We start from the raw sequence: 17,081 nt of genomic DNA on the forward strand, positions 1-17,081 counted from the left end.
TAATGGTAACTAGCTAGCGATTTGAGGGCAAAGGTAACAAGAAGCCTGAAAAAATTTAAAACCGTGCGGTTACAGTTAAAGGCACGGCGCAGCGATAAATAGTTCGGGAAGTCGGTCGGGAGGGAGGGAGGGAAAACGAAAGAAATAATAACGGTTTTTGTTTTACCCTAGGCTAAAAACATACAGATGGATGGCGACTTTGGCATTGAAAACGTTGCACAAGAAAAAGATTTGGAAAGAACTGGTAATCACACGGAATTAGTTCACGAAGATTCAGCGTTTAACAGTAATAGAGACTTAAGCAAATCGCTACGACTGCCGTCACTAAAAAGGTCTGAGGATAGTACTACCCGACAGTCTGCCAAATTAAAGTGAAGGCAAAGCAAAATACAAAGTAGCATGGGCTGAGTAGTTAAAAGTCTCTTTTTAATTTAGTTTCTCGCAGCCAAACGGCTTTGCTGAAACGAAGAGGGCTGTTATTTGCTTTGCTAGGACCAACACGATTATCTCTGAACGAAAGTGTATGCCATGCACTTTAAACAATCGAGGAAGTATCATAAATTGTATCGAGTGAAGAACAGAAACACTTCAGTACTATCCGAAGCAAAATAGTATCGTTTACTTATCCAAATCTAAAGTATCCGAAGGAAACTTTGTACCAAAAAAAACAACCTCGTGCTTAACACTTTCGCCAAACCTGTTCGTAAATTTACGGTACAGATATACAAGCGTTGAACGGCACATTTAAGAAAATTTTCGACTGAAATTGACTTCCAAGAATAAAGTATCCGTTCAAACTATTAAGATACTTAGATATTCAGTTGGATAGTGGGGCGAAATAAACCCGACGTACTAGCGCATAGCCACAACAGTAATACCTCCAGATCACGTAGTCAGATGTCACGCTACGGCAGGACATAATCGACTGACATGTGCAGCGTCTCATGTTTTGAGAAATTTACTCGCGGTAGCCGTTGTAGCGCCAGCCGTAGCGATTTGCTTGAACTCCCAAATAAGTAGTAGGTAGAACGGCTCAGCAGAAAAAGTTCTGCAAAAACGGTCAGTTTTGCAAAAACGTATATTAATGCAGAGTTTTCAAATAACTTACGCACTGCTGCAGTGGATTGCGGACTAAGGGTCCCTACAGCAATGTATGAAGTCTAAACTATTCATATAAATTTGCTTTCACCTGACGCAAACACGACAAAAATGGCATTCGTTTAACGTCATTGTCCCTTTACACCGCGAAATCCTGAGAATAGCACAATGGCCCTTTGAAGTTGCTATCAATGAACTGTTTCCATAATGTTGGAGCTTTCGGTATTTTATTCAAGATAGTTAAATTATTAGTATTGCGTAATTATTTAGAACGATGCACTTTTGTAATACCCTGAAGAAGTGGAATATTTTTCCATTGTTCTTGAACAAATGATTTTGATTTTGGAGAAGCTCATAGCCACCTTTTTGTTCATCCTTCGTCGTCCAGACTGTTAAGGTGGAAAATGCAGAAGAGATAACTGAAATTAGCTCTATACTACCTGGCTAAAAAACTGATTATGTGAAACTTGTCCATTTCAAACTTGGAAATTACAAAGTAAATCACAGTATTGCTAAAGCTGATAACAGAATAGATAATTGATGTTTATATAATACTTTAGTTCCTGCAGAGATTCTTGCCAGAGGTCCGTTGGCCCTTGAGTCCTACAACAAGGCCCTTATGGAGGGGAAGACGTGTGTGAAAAGACTACCAGTTATGATGATTGGACAGGAACGGACAGGAAAGACTAGTCTCAAAAAGTCTTTAAAAGGAGAAGTGTTCAATGCAAAGGAGGGCAGCACAGATGGGATAGAGGTGGATCCTTCGCAATTTAAAGTAACAGCGGAGATTTGGAAAACAGGAGAGAAGAATAAAGAAACTGATTCAGAGTCAGAGATTTCTTTTGAGTGCCGTGCAGCAGCTCAATTAATTTTTAAAAGTTTGAAGGAAGAAGAAAATTCTATGAATGTTTCGGAGTCGTTTGTTGTTGAGCACGATATTACATTTGACCCTGAATCGGAAGAACCAAGCCAAAATACCACAGAGTCATTAGTTGCAGACAACAAAAGAACAGACCAACCTCCAGAGGAACCAAACAGAGGTGGCTCCGAGTCATTATTTGCAGACCACAGCTTTGCAGCATCTGAACATTTGGAGGAAACGATCACTGATTCTGGCACTGATTCTGGTACTGATTCTCCCACAAAATTGGTATCCATAGAAACTGCTGTTGAGTGTAAAAAGGAAGACTACAGTCACTTATTTGTACCACAACTGCCAGAAGACATAGCAACACTGGTTGAAAAGTTGCTTGAAGAAGATGAAAAGAAAGAAGATGAAGAAATATATTCAGTTTTGTGGGATTTTGGTGGACAATCAGTTTACTACTCCACTCATCCAATCTTCCTGTCACCCAAAGCTCTCTACATTTTGGTTTGTGACCTAAGTCGTGATCCACACGCCAGAGCTGACCCTCTCGTGAGAAGAGGAATGTTCAAAAATAAAGAGGACATTTGCTGCAACAAAACAAATCTGGACTATCTTGATTTTTGGCTGTCATCCGTTTATTCCTTAACTAGTCCAGACGATACCTGTCAAGAGACTGCCATGCCTGAGATTTTACCCACAAGACTACCTCCAGTTTTCTTTGTGTGCACCCATGCTGATAAGCCTTATTGTGACACTAATTCTAGAGACCTAGCCCTTGAAATATATGGCTTTTTACAAACCAAGACTTACCGGGAACACCTAGTTAAAGACGTTTTTGTTGTTGATAACACAAAGTCAGGAAGCAAACACGAGTGTTCAGAGGTCATACGTCTGAGAGATGAAATACTTGCTGTTGCTAAGGAGCTGCCACAGATGAAAGAAGAAATCCCACTGAAGTGGTTGAGGTATGAAACTGCGCTCCAACTCTTGTGCAAAGAACATTACAAGTGGATACCTCTTGCTGACGCTAGGCAGCTTGCATTGGACGTTTGCAGAATTGATGATGAATTTGAATTTCATACATTATTAAACTTTTTACACGATCAGAGAATTCTTATTCATTTCAATGGTACCACAGAGCTAGAAAGAATGGTGATTTTGGACCCCCAGTGGCTCATTGATGTGTTTAAGATGGTAATAACTGTTAAACGTTATGAGCACAAGGACAGGAAAGTTCAAGAGCTGTGGCGTAAGCTTGAGAAGACTGGGATCTTGGATGAAAATCTCTTAGAGCATGTGTGGAGCTCCTTGTTTGACAAACGAGAGACCCGCAAGAGCTTGACTGCAATAATGGAGAGGTTTAGCTTACTTTGTTCCTGGCCGTCAAATTCCGAATCTAACAAGCAATACCTTGTGCCATCGATGCTGCTTTCACCTCCAACAGATGCTATCCTTAAGCTGATTGCTGCTGTAGAAATCCCTTCACTTTATGTGAAGTTCACATCGGGTCGAGTGCCTCCTGGTCTGTTCTGTCGACTAGTTCTGCAGTTTTTTCAGTGGTGCAACGAGGAGTGCAAGAGCGAAATGATGCCTCAATTGTTCCAGAATTTTGCCATGTTTCACATCCGTCCTGAACAAGGAACTTCCGTTGTCTTCTTGTGTCACTCGTCTTCCATTGAAGTCAGTATTCATAGTGGAAACAAAGACCTTGAAGTGACGGCAGATGTCAACAATGGCAGGTTTGATGTGACCACTAGCCGCAACATCTATGCGAAACTGAGGATGATGCTTGAGTGCATGCGCAAAGAGTTCTCTTGGCTGGAAAACATGAGCTATGAGATGTGTGTCACCTGTCTAGTGTGTTCACCTTCAGGCAAAGTCAACTACTGCGACACTCATGATACGCCTGGTTGCAGTCAAGACGAGTGCCTCCACTTTGTGTCAGACTCTGAGTTGCACGAATGTCGGCAGTTTTTCATTTGCACCAGGCCAGGTGTGCAGGGGGATTGCAGGATTCAAGTCAGGCAGTATGCCCGGCACTGGTTTGGATTTTTAGATGTTAATCAGGTTAGTTCATGGCTACACTAAGTTGATCATCAACAGGAAGTTGATAAAGGTAAATAAACCGCCGTAGTGAATTTGAAAAAGCTGAAGTTTGGAACGTAAGCCCTTCGGCAGAGCGAAGTGGATGATTGTGGGTTGGAAGTTTGTAAATATACTAGAGTCTAGATTAATGTTATTGCAAACATCGTAACATATTATTTAATCAATTAAATAAGAAGTGTTCATTGCTTTGGTAGAAAGCCAAGCCGAAGGTGACGATTTGGAAGATTTTTATGTAATCTACTGCATTTCTTACACTCTTGAAAATACCATATATAGGAGAGGCAGAAAGGAGACTAGCTAGCAGATCGCTTCTGTAGACATCTTAGAGACGCTAAAAACAGGGATAAAAATGTCTCTAAGCCCTTTTCTAATCATGTTAATCTTCCTGGTCATCCTTTTAAAATTTTGTTGATTGCGGGTTTTCTCTTTACCGAGACAACACTACTGAAAAGTCTCAAAACTACATAATAAAAATCAATTTTTCAAATCGGCTCCTCGGCTCCTCATGGAATCAACAAACGTTACAACCTGGAGTTATTAGCTGCGGTTACACAAGGTAATTTTACCTAGGAAAATGCATGGTTTACCCAGGGAATCTAATGAAACTAAAAGAAAATATTGACAAACATAAGATATATCTTGTTAACTTTTTAACATGACATTTTCAGCAAAAAATAAAACACGTCATTTTAACAGAAAATATTAAAGAAAATACGCAGGTCGTTCGTTTAGCTGGGACGATTCAATAATTGACTGACAACTGGGCAATGGCCAGGCCAGGCTCCTTTTATATCGGAACTTATTTAATATTTAATATCTCATTGGCTTTGATTGGATTCGGACAGTAGATTCTTGTTGTGTGTGTGTGTATTTTCATTACTCGTCTCTTAAAGTTTAAGGAGCCAGCTTTGCAATCCGACTTTGTTCGTCTCTTGTAGGAATTATCTTCTACCAGCTCGCCAGCTTCATCCGCACAGTCTGGTACGTTGAATCTTCCAAATGAGCGACTAAAAGTCACTTTGTTGTCCAGCGAGTGGAGTTCGTCCAAAGGTGGTCTGTCGACCATAAACAGAGAGATTGCCGTTTTGTTGGCAAAACACCCTCATGTAGAAGTTACTCTACTGGTCCCACAATTTTCTTGCAGTGAAGAAGACAAGAAAGCAGCCAGGAGTCGAAACATTACTATTTTGGAAGCAGAAAAACGTCCTGGTTTTGAAGACCCTCTTGATTGGCTGATCTCCCCGCCAAAAAAACATGTCATCGACGTAATAGTGGGTCATGGCGCAAAACTTGGAAAGCAAGCGCAGTTCATAAGAGAAACGCACAGCTCTAAATGGGTGCAAGTGGTGCATACTGCTCCTGAAGAACTCAGTTTGCATAAGGGCTATGCAAAAGCCATTTCCAAAGGCGAAGGAAAGAATGAAGCTGAAATTGACCTCTGCAAATTGGCCAATCTTGTTATGGCAGTTGGACCCAAGTTGGCAAAGATTTACTCCTCCTATCTTCGCTCGTGCAAAAAAGATATCTTGCAGCTCACTCCAGGCGTTTTCAGTGAGTTTTCTGTCGTGAAACAAGCTCCGGAAGAGGGTGGCATGTTCAAAGTGTTGACATTTGGCCGTGGTGATCCTGAAGACTTCAGTCTCAAAGGATATGACATTGCTGCTAAGGCAATAGTTGAACTCAAAGATAACTCGTACTGCCTGATTTTTGTAGGAGCTCCTGATGGAAAACAGGAAGACGTGGTACAACAGTTGTTGCAGTATGGCATTTGCAAGAAGCAGTTAGTTGTCAGAACATTCGTTCAAAGTAAGGACAAACTAAAGGACTTGCTTTGTGAGGTCGATCTTGCCATCATGCCATCAAGGACTGAGGGCTTTGGATTAACTGCTCTTGAAGCATTATCTGCTGGTCTTCCCATTCTTGTGAGTGGAAACTCTGGATTTGGAGAAGCATTGCAAACTATACCATGTGGCAGATCATTCGTTGTAGATTCTGAGGATTGCAAGGAGTGGGCAAAGGCGATCACCGTTGTCCGTCAGAAAAACAGAGCACAGCGACTGCAAGAGATTCAAACACTTCGGGCCTGCTATGGAGACAAATACAGCTGGGAGAAGCAAGGGGGAGTTCTAATTGACAAGATGTGGCACATGGTTCATGGAAGGTATTGGTGTATTTTTCATTTTTAAAAGGCCATACTGAAGTTTACTGGTTTAGGGAAGGGGTCATAACCAGTGTACTCAACGAGGACCCACTTTCTGTAAGGGTAGGGGGGCTATGCAGGGTACCATCTGTCTGATTAGCCAGGTGGACAAAATTTACTGACTTCAAAATTTGAGTTAAGACTTTCATGTAAGATGTGCATGAAGCATGCATTGCTGGAGCGATGGCAAGGGGATGTTTGAATCTTTTTCTTAGTATTTGTACTCCTGATAGAGTAGGGGCTATGCAAACAAAACAACATCTTTTTAAGTGGGGAAGGTTGGATACATGAAGAGAACACCTGTCTTTTGCAGAGTGGTGGGTCTTCTCTGAGTACAAAAGTTTTACCATTTCCCTTATTCCATCAACTTCAGCTCTCCAAGTGATTCTCTGGTATAACAGCCTTCATGTGCATTTTCGCGCAGTTAGCGCGCAAATTAAAACCGGCTTTCTTGTTGACTTACCTCGACAGAGATAAATTGTCGTTTTAGTTAGCTTCTCGCAAACAAATGCAATGACCTAACATGTTTCTATCATTTTCACTTTAAAAACAACTTTCCTATAAAATGAATGCAAACCAATTTTTATTGCAGAAGAATATACAATCACAGTACATCTACTGTTGATGTATTGCTCGTTTGGCTTTCCCCTCTTTTTTCTGCTCCCACGAAACGTAAAGTAAAAAAACGACCATGTTTGTCGGGCATGGTATAGTGGCTGATCTTCACTGGCCGCTAAGCCAATCAAAATTCTGGCAATCCATGATTTATTGCTTCACTTTTTAGTGATTCTAATAACGGAGGCTTTCGTTATACAATTTAGAATAAAAATCAGCGAAAATAAATGACGTTTCGATGAATCGCGGTTCATCATTATCAAATTCTAAAAAAGTCAGATTCTGATGAGTTCAATATATATTAAGAGTGCGTGTGAAAATCTCGTTGCATAAGATTAAAGACTATACAATGTGAATTGTATAGAGTGTTAATTACGAACTGAATAGTTTTGCTTTAATGGAGTCAGATTGAGTGTTCAGTTTAGGTTTTAACTCCTGGATAAAGAGCATTTCGAAGATCAAGCATTCGAATTCGAAGCATTTGATCTTCGAAATGCTCTTTATCCAGGAGTTAAAACCTAAACTGAACACTCAATCTGACTCCATTAAAGCAAAACTATTTAGTTCGTAATTAACACTCTATACAATTCACATTGTATAGTCTTTAATCTTATGCAACGAGATTTTCACACGCACTCTTAATATATATTGAACTCATCAGAATCCCACTTTTTAGTGATTGTGTATATTTAACTCTTCTTTAAACAAGGCAGTGAAGGTTTTGAATCAAATCAAATTGCCATAAATGTGAAATGTTTACTTGTAAAAACACTAGATATGTTTTCTCTTTACCGAGGCAACACCACTTACCCTGTTTCAGACTACCACAACCAAAAGCATACTCATTAGGTTGGCAAGCGTATTCCTATCTATTATCATTTTTTTCGCAATTAACTATTTCTTACGAACAGGAAAAAAGATTGTGTGACGAGCCACATGAAACCTCCCCCTTATCGCTCGTCACACAATCTTTTCTCAGTCACAACCTAAACAGTGACACCAAATTTGCATTTCTCTTTAGGCGCTTGCTGCCAGTGACGCAGGGTTTGTACGTCAGCAGCTCACAGGTGCGTTTTTGTGTGAAAGGGAGGGGACGGTCACTTGTGTACGTCATCGTAAGACAGTAGTGGGAAATTAGGATTTGTATGGACGTCTTTCTGTCCAAAGTAATGAGTATAACAGGTTCGTCACAGTTGTGTGATAGGGGATGGGAGAGTCAATTAATTGGCAGGGGACTTCACCTCTTCACGTGAGAATTTGCCCGACGATTGCTTAAGTCTGACTGCAAATATCAACGAGTCACTGTCACATACGCCATTCTCAAATCTCGTTCTTGTCGCCAGTCGCTTTTCTCAACCTTTTGGCCCAATACCAATACAAAGCGGGGAAGGCATTTTGGGGCACTGAGGAGGGGGAGGGTTAAAAAGGCAGTGGTGATTAAAAGGCGAAAGAAAAATGCTGTTTTCCCGATTTTTTTAGAAGCAGTTTCATTTGTGTGTCAGAGAACCAGAACAAAAGCAAGTTAAACAGTCAAACGCAAGAAACCATAAAATCAACTACAACACGAAGCAAAAACATGTAATCCGGTCGAAGTGCGGAATGGAAAAATGGATAAAAACTCATGGGTCAAAGTTGAAAACGAGCTTGACCAAGTGGCGATTGGTTTTGGTTTTTCATCTGATTGTTTAAGTAGGTCAAACGTAATAACTCAAAACCAACACCATTCCGGATTTTCTTCGACACTCAACTGAAAACTGCTCTCTGTAAATTGAACTGGGCGATACTTTCAAATCCATGCAAAACTGACCCAATCAAATGTATTACAGTCAAAACACCTCAAGCGTTCCTGTCAAGGGTGGATTAATGATTCCATTCTTGCAAATTTGATTTCATTTTTTTCTTCAATATTCCATTCTTGAATGGAATATTTCAATGTTCAAACGGCGACTCGATTCAAAACTCGAATGTTGATTTCATTCATGCGACAGACACGTGAGAATTGGAAAACGTTACCCAATTTGCATAAAATGGGTCAACAACTTTTTTCCCACTTTTTCTTCTGCCAGTAGTATTTTTGTTCCTTTTCAGTGTACCAAAATGTCTCGCCTCTCTTTTGGTATTATCATAGGGTTGAAATAAAAGAACGTGAAGAACAAAACGATGAGAAAACACCATGTGTGGCATTTGACGGTTGACTAGTTTATGCAAATTCAGGCCGAATTCCCACGTGCCTGTCGCGTGAAACCAGACAACAATCCAATCAACATTCGAGTTTTGAATTGAGTCGCCGTTAAACATTGAAGTATTCAATTCACGAATGGAATAATGAAGCAAAGAATGAAATCAAATTTGCAGTAATGGAATCATTAATCCACCCTTGACAGGAACGCTTGGGGTGTTTTGACTGTAACCTCTTTTAAGCAGCACTTTTCACACACCGCTAAAAATTCTCCTCAAATGTGAAAAGCCATAATCTTTCAGCCCCCACCCTGCTCCCAGTCAAGCTAGCCTAAAAAGTAACTTCTCTTTTACTTGTGCCCTCAATTTTGGTAAATTGTATAACCGTAAAGTATTTTTATAAGAAAAGAGATTACTTGTTTTGTATCTTAACAGCAGCAAGCTGCTAATGGAGGTGACGAAGGCAGCCTTTTTACTGACGAAGGTGAGAGTCGGTCGTGTATTTTAGCGATTTCATGCAAGATCCATGCCTAGAACTTCCGTTCGTCCTCTCAACTGTACCATATATTGAGAGAACTTAGTTAAGTGCGAATCACTGCATCCATCTCGGATTACATGTAGTATTTCTTTTAACACAAGAACTGTTTCCAAAAGTAAGTTAATTCAGTTATCAATATCGTGGTGATTGTCGTGTCTAGGATTAGTCAGGGTGGATCAAGGCGAAAAAATTGAAGCCCCCAAAAATGAATGAATGCATTAATCGCTTCTATCATGAATAAATGCTATCGATCATTCACGGAATTGGTGCAGAGGTAAGGCTTTCTGTTCAATCTTTTTCAAGTTCAGTTCATGTTTCTTCGGGAATAAGTAGTATAGTAAGCACCAGTTAGGCCTCTTTTTGGGGGAAGAATCTCATTAGCGTGGAGAGGAATGAATTAATGCCGATGACGTCATAGACTCATGAATAAAATGCGGTGGATTTAATTAAATTGTGGGTGTTCAATTTTTATCCTTGCTGATATAACCGGCACGCTTTGTTTTAGTTTTTGGATCACAGTAGCGGATTAACATATTGCGCATTTTTTTTTTCATTATATTCAAAATCACTGAACCGTACGGACTGTAACTATGCCTCTTTTCGCATTAATTAAATACAGCCGACATTATTGGTTTAGAACAATGGTTTTATACTCAATACGCTAAGCAACCACCAGCACCACAATTTTATTGTTTACCTCCTCCTGAATGCGATGGTGATTTCAAAGTTTATAAGTGGACAAAAGATATCGGACCTGTTAGAGAATTGGAAAAAACACCAGTGAACATGTGAAGTAAAGCGAAGGAGACATTCCGGAAAAATTTATTTTTTGAAAAGAAGCCTGTAGATTGCACTGTAAGATAGCTGTAGACATGACTTCTGGTCCGTTGTGTTCTCTAGACTCATCAACGTTGATTAAGTTAGGGACTCTCGGTTTTTGTTGCCAGACAGCCACACTAGATGACTGCCGCGGAATCACCAGCGATTGAAATCGCCAATACCTGGCATGTCAGATATCGGTGATTTCGCCGGATCGCTTGTCGCGCCGATGCAAAAATCACGGCGACAAGCTCGAGGGTATCAAATTGCTCAAGGTGTCGCTTGCGTTTCAGACAGGGTTACTGAAAATGCTCTATTAAACGAAGAAATACACAACATTGAAGACAGCTTTTCGAGCTATTCACATGTTTAAGCTAATGCAAGTGGGACACAAAAACAATGGCGGCCCAGCTCCAACCGAATCACGTCAAAACTTTCTAAATGTATTCAACTCAACATAAGAATTTGGTCCTTGACACTATACAATCGGCTTAATACATAACTTCTTTTACTTTAGTAATTATCTTTAGAACATTTTTATTGAAGGGGCTATGTCATGGTGTATTGAGGGGGTAAACGCAAAATAAATTTTCCTAAGGTAGAAAAAAACTAACATCAAAAAGACAATTATAAAACAAAACGAAAGAGGATTGTTATTATGCGACGGATCACAAATGACAAAGTTGAAAAATATAGAAATATTTGTATTCTCTAATTTACAACCCAGCTGTAGCATATATTTTGTAGTTGATACATTAGATCTCTTTGTGTATACTTGTTTTCAATTACGGAACGAAATTGGTTTTAGTTTTTGACATTTATTTTAAATCCCAGTGCACAGAAAGGAGACAGGTGAAGAGGAGGCCTTTGCCTTGCCTTGTGCAGTTCAAGAAGCTCTTCTGTCACAGTCATGGGATGATTCAAGAGATGTCATGGTTCGACCTCAAGAGGATCTGCAGTTGAAACAAGCCTCTCTGGAGAATCCAGAGGCAAGTGAAGAGCAGGCCCTTGTTTTACCTTCTGCAGTTGAAGCCGCTCTTCTATCAGAGTCATCTGATGCAAAAGATGTCGTGGCTAGACTACAGGAAGATCTGCAACTGAAACAAGTCTCGCTGAAAAATCCAGAACCAGAGACCAAGAAGATGATTCGCTGCTTGGCAAGAAAAGCTAAGTATTCCTGCAGACTTGATGTGGTGAAACATTTGAGGGAAGTCACACCAGCTGGGACTACAGGTACTTGTTGAACTCACGCTAATTAATGGTTGTTTTTGTTTGTTAATCGGCACCTTCTGCTGCATAACAACTAAATCTTGCCACTTTTTGCATTCTGTGAATTATAAGGGAGTTATGAAAATCGTTATGGCAGCGGCGACTCGACTTCCCTTCCGTCCTTAGAAAGGACGTTGGGAAACAAAATGTTTAATTATCAGTACATTGTCTTGATAAGATTGTGATGATAAAAAATGTTGTTACATTTTAAGCTTGGTAGAAACACAATCCGTGGTACAAAGGTCTCTTTGAGACTACGACTATTTTGCATCAGATAAACGAAATGATAGAAACGCTATATCAGCATTTGAAGTACAGTACCGCCTGATAAAAAAACTGCTGGCATTAAGATCATTGAGGCAATATACGTTTACTAACGATACGCTCGTTCCAGGTGAAAATATGAGATGACCTCTGGCTAGTCACGTTTTCAATTTGTTATGTAATGTTCGATATGCGCAAGCGCTATCCACTAGTCAGCGGATTAACAAAATGTTTAACAGGATCTGACGAAAGGATAGAAGGAGTGAAATTAAGCTCACCTACAATAAAAAGAAGTCCTAGTTCTCCAAACACTGGTCAAACCTATAATCTTTCAACCGGCTCCACCACTGAGCTAGACGAGAACCTTGAAAGCTAAAATCCTAAACCTTATTTTACGTTAGGTTTAGCAAACTTCCCACATACTTCTAGGATTAGTTTAAATAGTTTGTCAACATGTGAGATACCGTACGTATGGACAAAAATGATGATACGTAATAGAAACACTATGAGAAAGATTTATATTAGTCGGTCAGTATCACAAGTTACTTCATGTTTTATTTGGACTTTATGAAACGTTCTGTTTATATATTTAACTAAAATGGTAGCATACAAGTATAGTTAATCCACTTGTACTTGTATGTTTACTTGTAGCATACAAGTGTCAGAGTTAACGCAAATACTGGCTACAAATGTCCACCATTTTGTAATTTGATTAACCTGCACGCTGCCATTTTTAATTTGATGACGTCACATGGTTGCCCTTTTGTTAATTTCTGATAAAAGTGGCAACCATGTGATGTCATATATTCCAAAATGGCGGCCCGCGGGAAATTTTAAATCTCAAAATGGTTGATATTTTTATCCAATTTTTCTGCACACTTGAATATCTTGCCAATTAAGAGGGTCCAAAATAGGCTTTTGTAATCCCGCATCCCGCCAATATTTTTACCCCTTATCCCGCCATCCCGCCTTAATGAGAGTCTTCATCCCGATCCCGCCTGCTAAGTTATAAAACAAAACGTGTTTCCGCCGCATGTACTATTATTAAATTAAAATCTTTCCGGAATTAACATCAACTAAGTAGTTATTTAATTGTAATACTCTGAAGAAAAAAGAACGTAACTTACGTAAGCTTTAACTGAACGGCAGGCTTTGTAAAAGAGCTTCCGGTTTCTTCATTTTATGGACATCAGGTTTTAGAACTACGGCTTTGAATGCCACTTGTGGCCCGAATGCGACTGTTTCACCAGCTTTAGGTTCGTGGAAGGCACGGTACTGGACTTCGAATCGAGCGGTGTGTCTCCTAACCTGAACAGGATTATTGTGTTGTGTTCTTGGGCTAGACACGTAACTTTCATAGTGCCTCTTTACACCCAGGTGTTTAAATGAATACCGGCGATCTAATGTTAAAGAGAACTTTGCATCGTTTCGTATCCCCGGAGAGGAGCAGAAACACTCCTACGAAAACGAGGATAAACACCGGCCTGATGGTAAAGGCAATCTTTCTACTACTTTGAGAAAAGGTTTTCATGAAACAAATCGACTATTAAACCGCACAGGACGGCCGAATCTGGATGTTATCCCTACTAGAAAATCAACATCTCGAGTTATCTGCTGATTTCCTAAACTACAGCCTGCACTGTCCTCCTCTACAAATCCGTCACTTTCGCAAGCTTCCTCATCGCTGCTCGAATCGTACTCGGTCACTTCTTCTTCTTCTTCTGGCTGGGATTCTGTTGTTGCCGGTGAGGTGGTCGAAGAAAGGTTGATTTTTTCTCCAACCTGGATATCTTTTTGGTACAGGTAGTCCGGCAGGGTTCCGGCCCTTGCCATTGTGGTTTCCTGACGCACATTCCTCTGTCTCACAGACGATCCGTGAGCTTTAGCCCACTCTCGCATCATTGAAATTTCTTCTTGGGACGCTTTGATCGCTGGAGGTAGTGGAATTGATGGAATTTCAAAGAGACCAAGGGACCTCTCAGGAACTGGGTACCAGGATCCACGGCTTGTGAAATAATAGGCCGACCATGACGTTGTGCGCTTAAGACCCTCTTTTGTTGTGCTTCCAAAGTCGCGTGCATACCGAAATGCTGTGGAGACTTGGCTCTTGTGATGAACGACTGAATGTAGGTTTTCGATATCCAGTGTCATACAGCTAAGGAGGTTAGTGTCTTCAAATCCAAAAGGGGCAAGATTCTGCTTCAGGCGTTCCAAGCCCCATTTAAGCAGCTTAACTGAATCCACCGTCTTGGCTGCAACACTTCCTTCAGGGCCATTTAAGGAACTGGGCAAACAAATGTTTAGCTCTCTGATGGACGCTACGTTCTCCTCAAGAACCTGTAAACACATGCCCACTCTACGGATGGCTGTTGTAAGATCACACAAGTCGTACTTGTGGTGCTTTTCGTGGATTGAGAATGCGGCAAATAACTCTCCAATACCCTTTAGGAATTCTGCGGTCTTCTTAAGCGTCGTGAACACCTTAATACAACTTGTTTGTGTGTCACAAATGTAAACAACATTGTTGAATTCTGAGCAGATCCCGGAGGGCTGGAAAAATCTGCATTTTGTCGCTATGCCATCATTGTTTCCAGGGGTGCTGTCACCAGCGAACACTTGAACATTTCTTACGCTACTGGACCATTTCAGGACGCAGTGTCTCTCAGGATCTGACACAACAATTCCGTCCCCATATGGTGCAAGAGTGTGTGGCATTAGGCATTCTTCACCTCCAGCACTAATGACACGTACTGTACGCAGATTAACGAGGGATACCTCTTCCACTCCTTTTTGGTGTGCCACATAGAGCTTGTCGTTGTTAATACACAATGAACTGACTTTCTCCCAATCACTGCCATAAGTAATTAAGGACTGATAATCTCCGCGAAGGCCGATTCCATCTTTCTGGATGTGGATCGACATGATACATCGATCTGTAGTGCATGCCGCATAAATCAATTGTAAATCAATGACATGAATTGATTCAAATTTCTTGGGATCTCTATTATGCCAAAAGTTAATTTGATCACTTTGAAATCCATTTTCCTTGTACGCAGCATCTACATCAACTAAATGCTTACTAATTTGCTCACGTAAAACTGGTATAGTACCATTTGCTTCGATGCCAAGCTCATCAAGTTTATCTTGGATCATTTGCCGCGTTTTTAGACGTTCCGGGTTTAAAACAACTGCTCCTTTGGTCAATTCATGAAAGCCAATTGGAGAGCCTTTAGCGCAAAAGAAAATCACTCCGTCTTGGTAGTCTACCTCTTCTGCCGCGACATCTTTTGCAACAGTGTCAATCTTTGTAATCGGACTATGAAGTTGGGCAAGGTGAATATTTGATTTCCTACTGGCAGGGTCAAAACTTAAAAACAGCAAGCTTCCAAATGGGCCTGTCGAGATGCTTATAGGATTTGGATACATGCCAACTTTATTGCGCTCAGTGTACTTGTCAAGCTCTGGGATGATGGTGTGTCCAACACAGTCAAGAGAATCTAAGAAAGATGTCATGCTATGTTCTGTAAGCTTGAGAACAGCCATAGGATCTTGGCGATCTTTGTTTCTTACATAATCATTTTTAGGAATTAGTTTCCTCATTGTTTTCTTTGTCGTTGGATCAGATTTATTGCGCAGTGTTCTCAAAATGGCGAGATTTCCTCTTTCATTCCCGAGCTTTAAAAACCAATTGGCGAAGCTCGCTTTTAGACTTTTGCCAACATGTGGACAATCGGGTAAGGGCACAAGGAGGGCTAGATCGTTGTCAATTGTCCCATCTTCAACTGCTTGTTGAATGGACAACATGGCTTTCTTGTTGCCTTCTTCGCAGTCAGTTGTGAACGCCACAACTGCCCTTCGCAGACATTTTTGTTCATTTTGCAAACAACGATCACAGGCTCTCAAACTTGGCAGATGGCTCACTTGCCCACTTTCACGGCAATTTTCGCAAACTGCTTGCAGTCTTAAACAGTCATCACAGGAACTTTTGCAAACTTGCGTAGCTTCTGGTCCTAAAATGCTTTCACGGCAGGAGAAAGAACTTTGGCAACATTTACAGACCTGAAGGGTTTTGCAGTGGGAAGAAAATAGATTTCTCATTTCTTGACCCGATTTGCCGCCTTTGCTTACATAATCGACCGCACAAGGAAGACTAGTGCTATTGTCTAGGTTTGTCACAGAAGAAACTAATACCTCAGAGACAATGTTTGTCTTAAGAAACTCGGCTGAAGGGCGGGGGTTGCTTTTCACGTAGGCAATATCTGCTTTCACTGTTAGACCAACGTTCTTCTTTTCCCGGGGATCAAATTCAATCGCAGGCTTAAGAGCGGTACCGTCATTTGCAAACACCGATGGGATTACAGTAACAAGATCATTGTTTATCAATGGTTTAGTATTCGATTTTGCTGACATTGTCAAATGTGCTACACTCAGCTGTTTTATGACACCGGATTCAGTAGTGTATCCTGCTTGTCGTTTTGAGCATGTTTGTTCAGACGGGCCCCCAAGATTCATTTTGCATTCCATCGGGTTGTGAGCTGAGCCCTGACCTTGAAAGGCATACATAGGGCCGCGAAGGAAATTGGCAGTGCGGCGGCCTCCCAAGTATGCAATTGAATTAAAGAATTCGACCACCTCTGCATCGTATTCGTGTCTCGGGTCTATAAAAATCTCAACCACATCTCTGAGGTAACGGTAAAAGATTTTGTCTTTAGATATGAGCCCACGCCGAATATGTTCATTTAGTTTCACGCATACTGGATCGGCATGTTCAACACCGATAGCTAAGATCCTGCAATTGTTATCCAAATAGTGTTCAACATCTTTTTCATCATATTCATCACTTTCATCTTCGTTATAATGTGTTGAAGAGTGGGAAGATAGTGAGTGTGGGCTGTCAGGGCAGTCAGAGGACAGCTCTCCGATGTCACTGTCTACCACGTGCAATTCGGAGGGTTGTACGCTGGAATAGAGAACAGTTCCAAGATGTGTTCAAAGAATGCCTAGAGTGGTGTATTCTTGCCAATTTGAAATCTTACACGATGTTGATCGATGTTATTAAGTCATTTAAGAGGTCAATGTAGGTTTAACAATTTATTAAACTAGTGTAGAACAGCACAATCCATAAG

The 17,081-nt window shown here is 40.7% G+C and overlaps 1 protein-coding gene across 3 annotated transcripts in view; it reads left to right on the forward strand.

The window, feature by feature from the left end:
• Positions 1-17,081, forward strand: part of LOC144660144 (uncharacterized) — a 42,261-nt gene that overhangs the window by 19,322 nt on the left and 5,858 nt on the right. Inside the window, exons 9-14 of one of the 3 annotated variants that reach the window (XM_078520704.1) lie at positions 172-244; positions 1,659-4,033; positions 5,011-6,233; positions 7,909-7,954; positions 9,501-9,549; positions 11,257-11,655. In XM_078520704.1, coding sequence (XP_078376830.1) covers positions 172-244; positions 1,659-4,033; positions 5,011-6,233; positions 7,909-7,954; positions 9,501-9,549; positions 11,257-11,655 — 4,165 coding nt within the window. The remainder of the gene's footprint in view (positions 1-171; positions 245-1,658; positions 4,034-5,010; positions 6,234-7,908; positions 7,955-9,500; positions 9,550-11,256; positions 11,656-17,081) is intronic. The other 2 variants (XM_078520705.1, XM_078520706.1) reach the window with 2 other exon arrangements.

This window comes from Oculina patagonica, chromosome 7 (assembly GCF_052425735.1).
Source record: "Oculina patagonica isolate OP01 chromosome 7, crgOcupat, whole genome shotgun sequence".
Taxonomy (NCBI): domain Eukaryota; kingdom Metazoa; phylum Cnidaria; class Anthozoa; order Scleractinia; family Oculinidae; genus Oculina; species Oculina patagonica.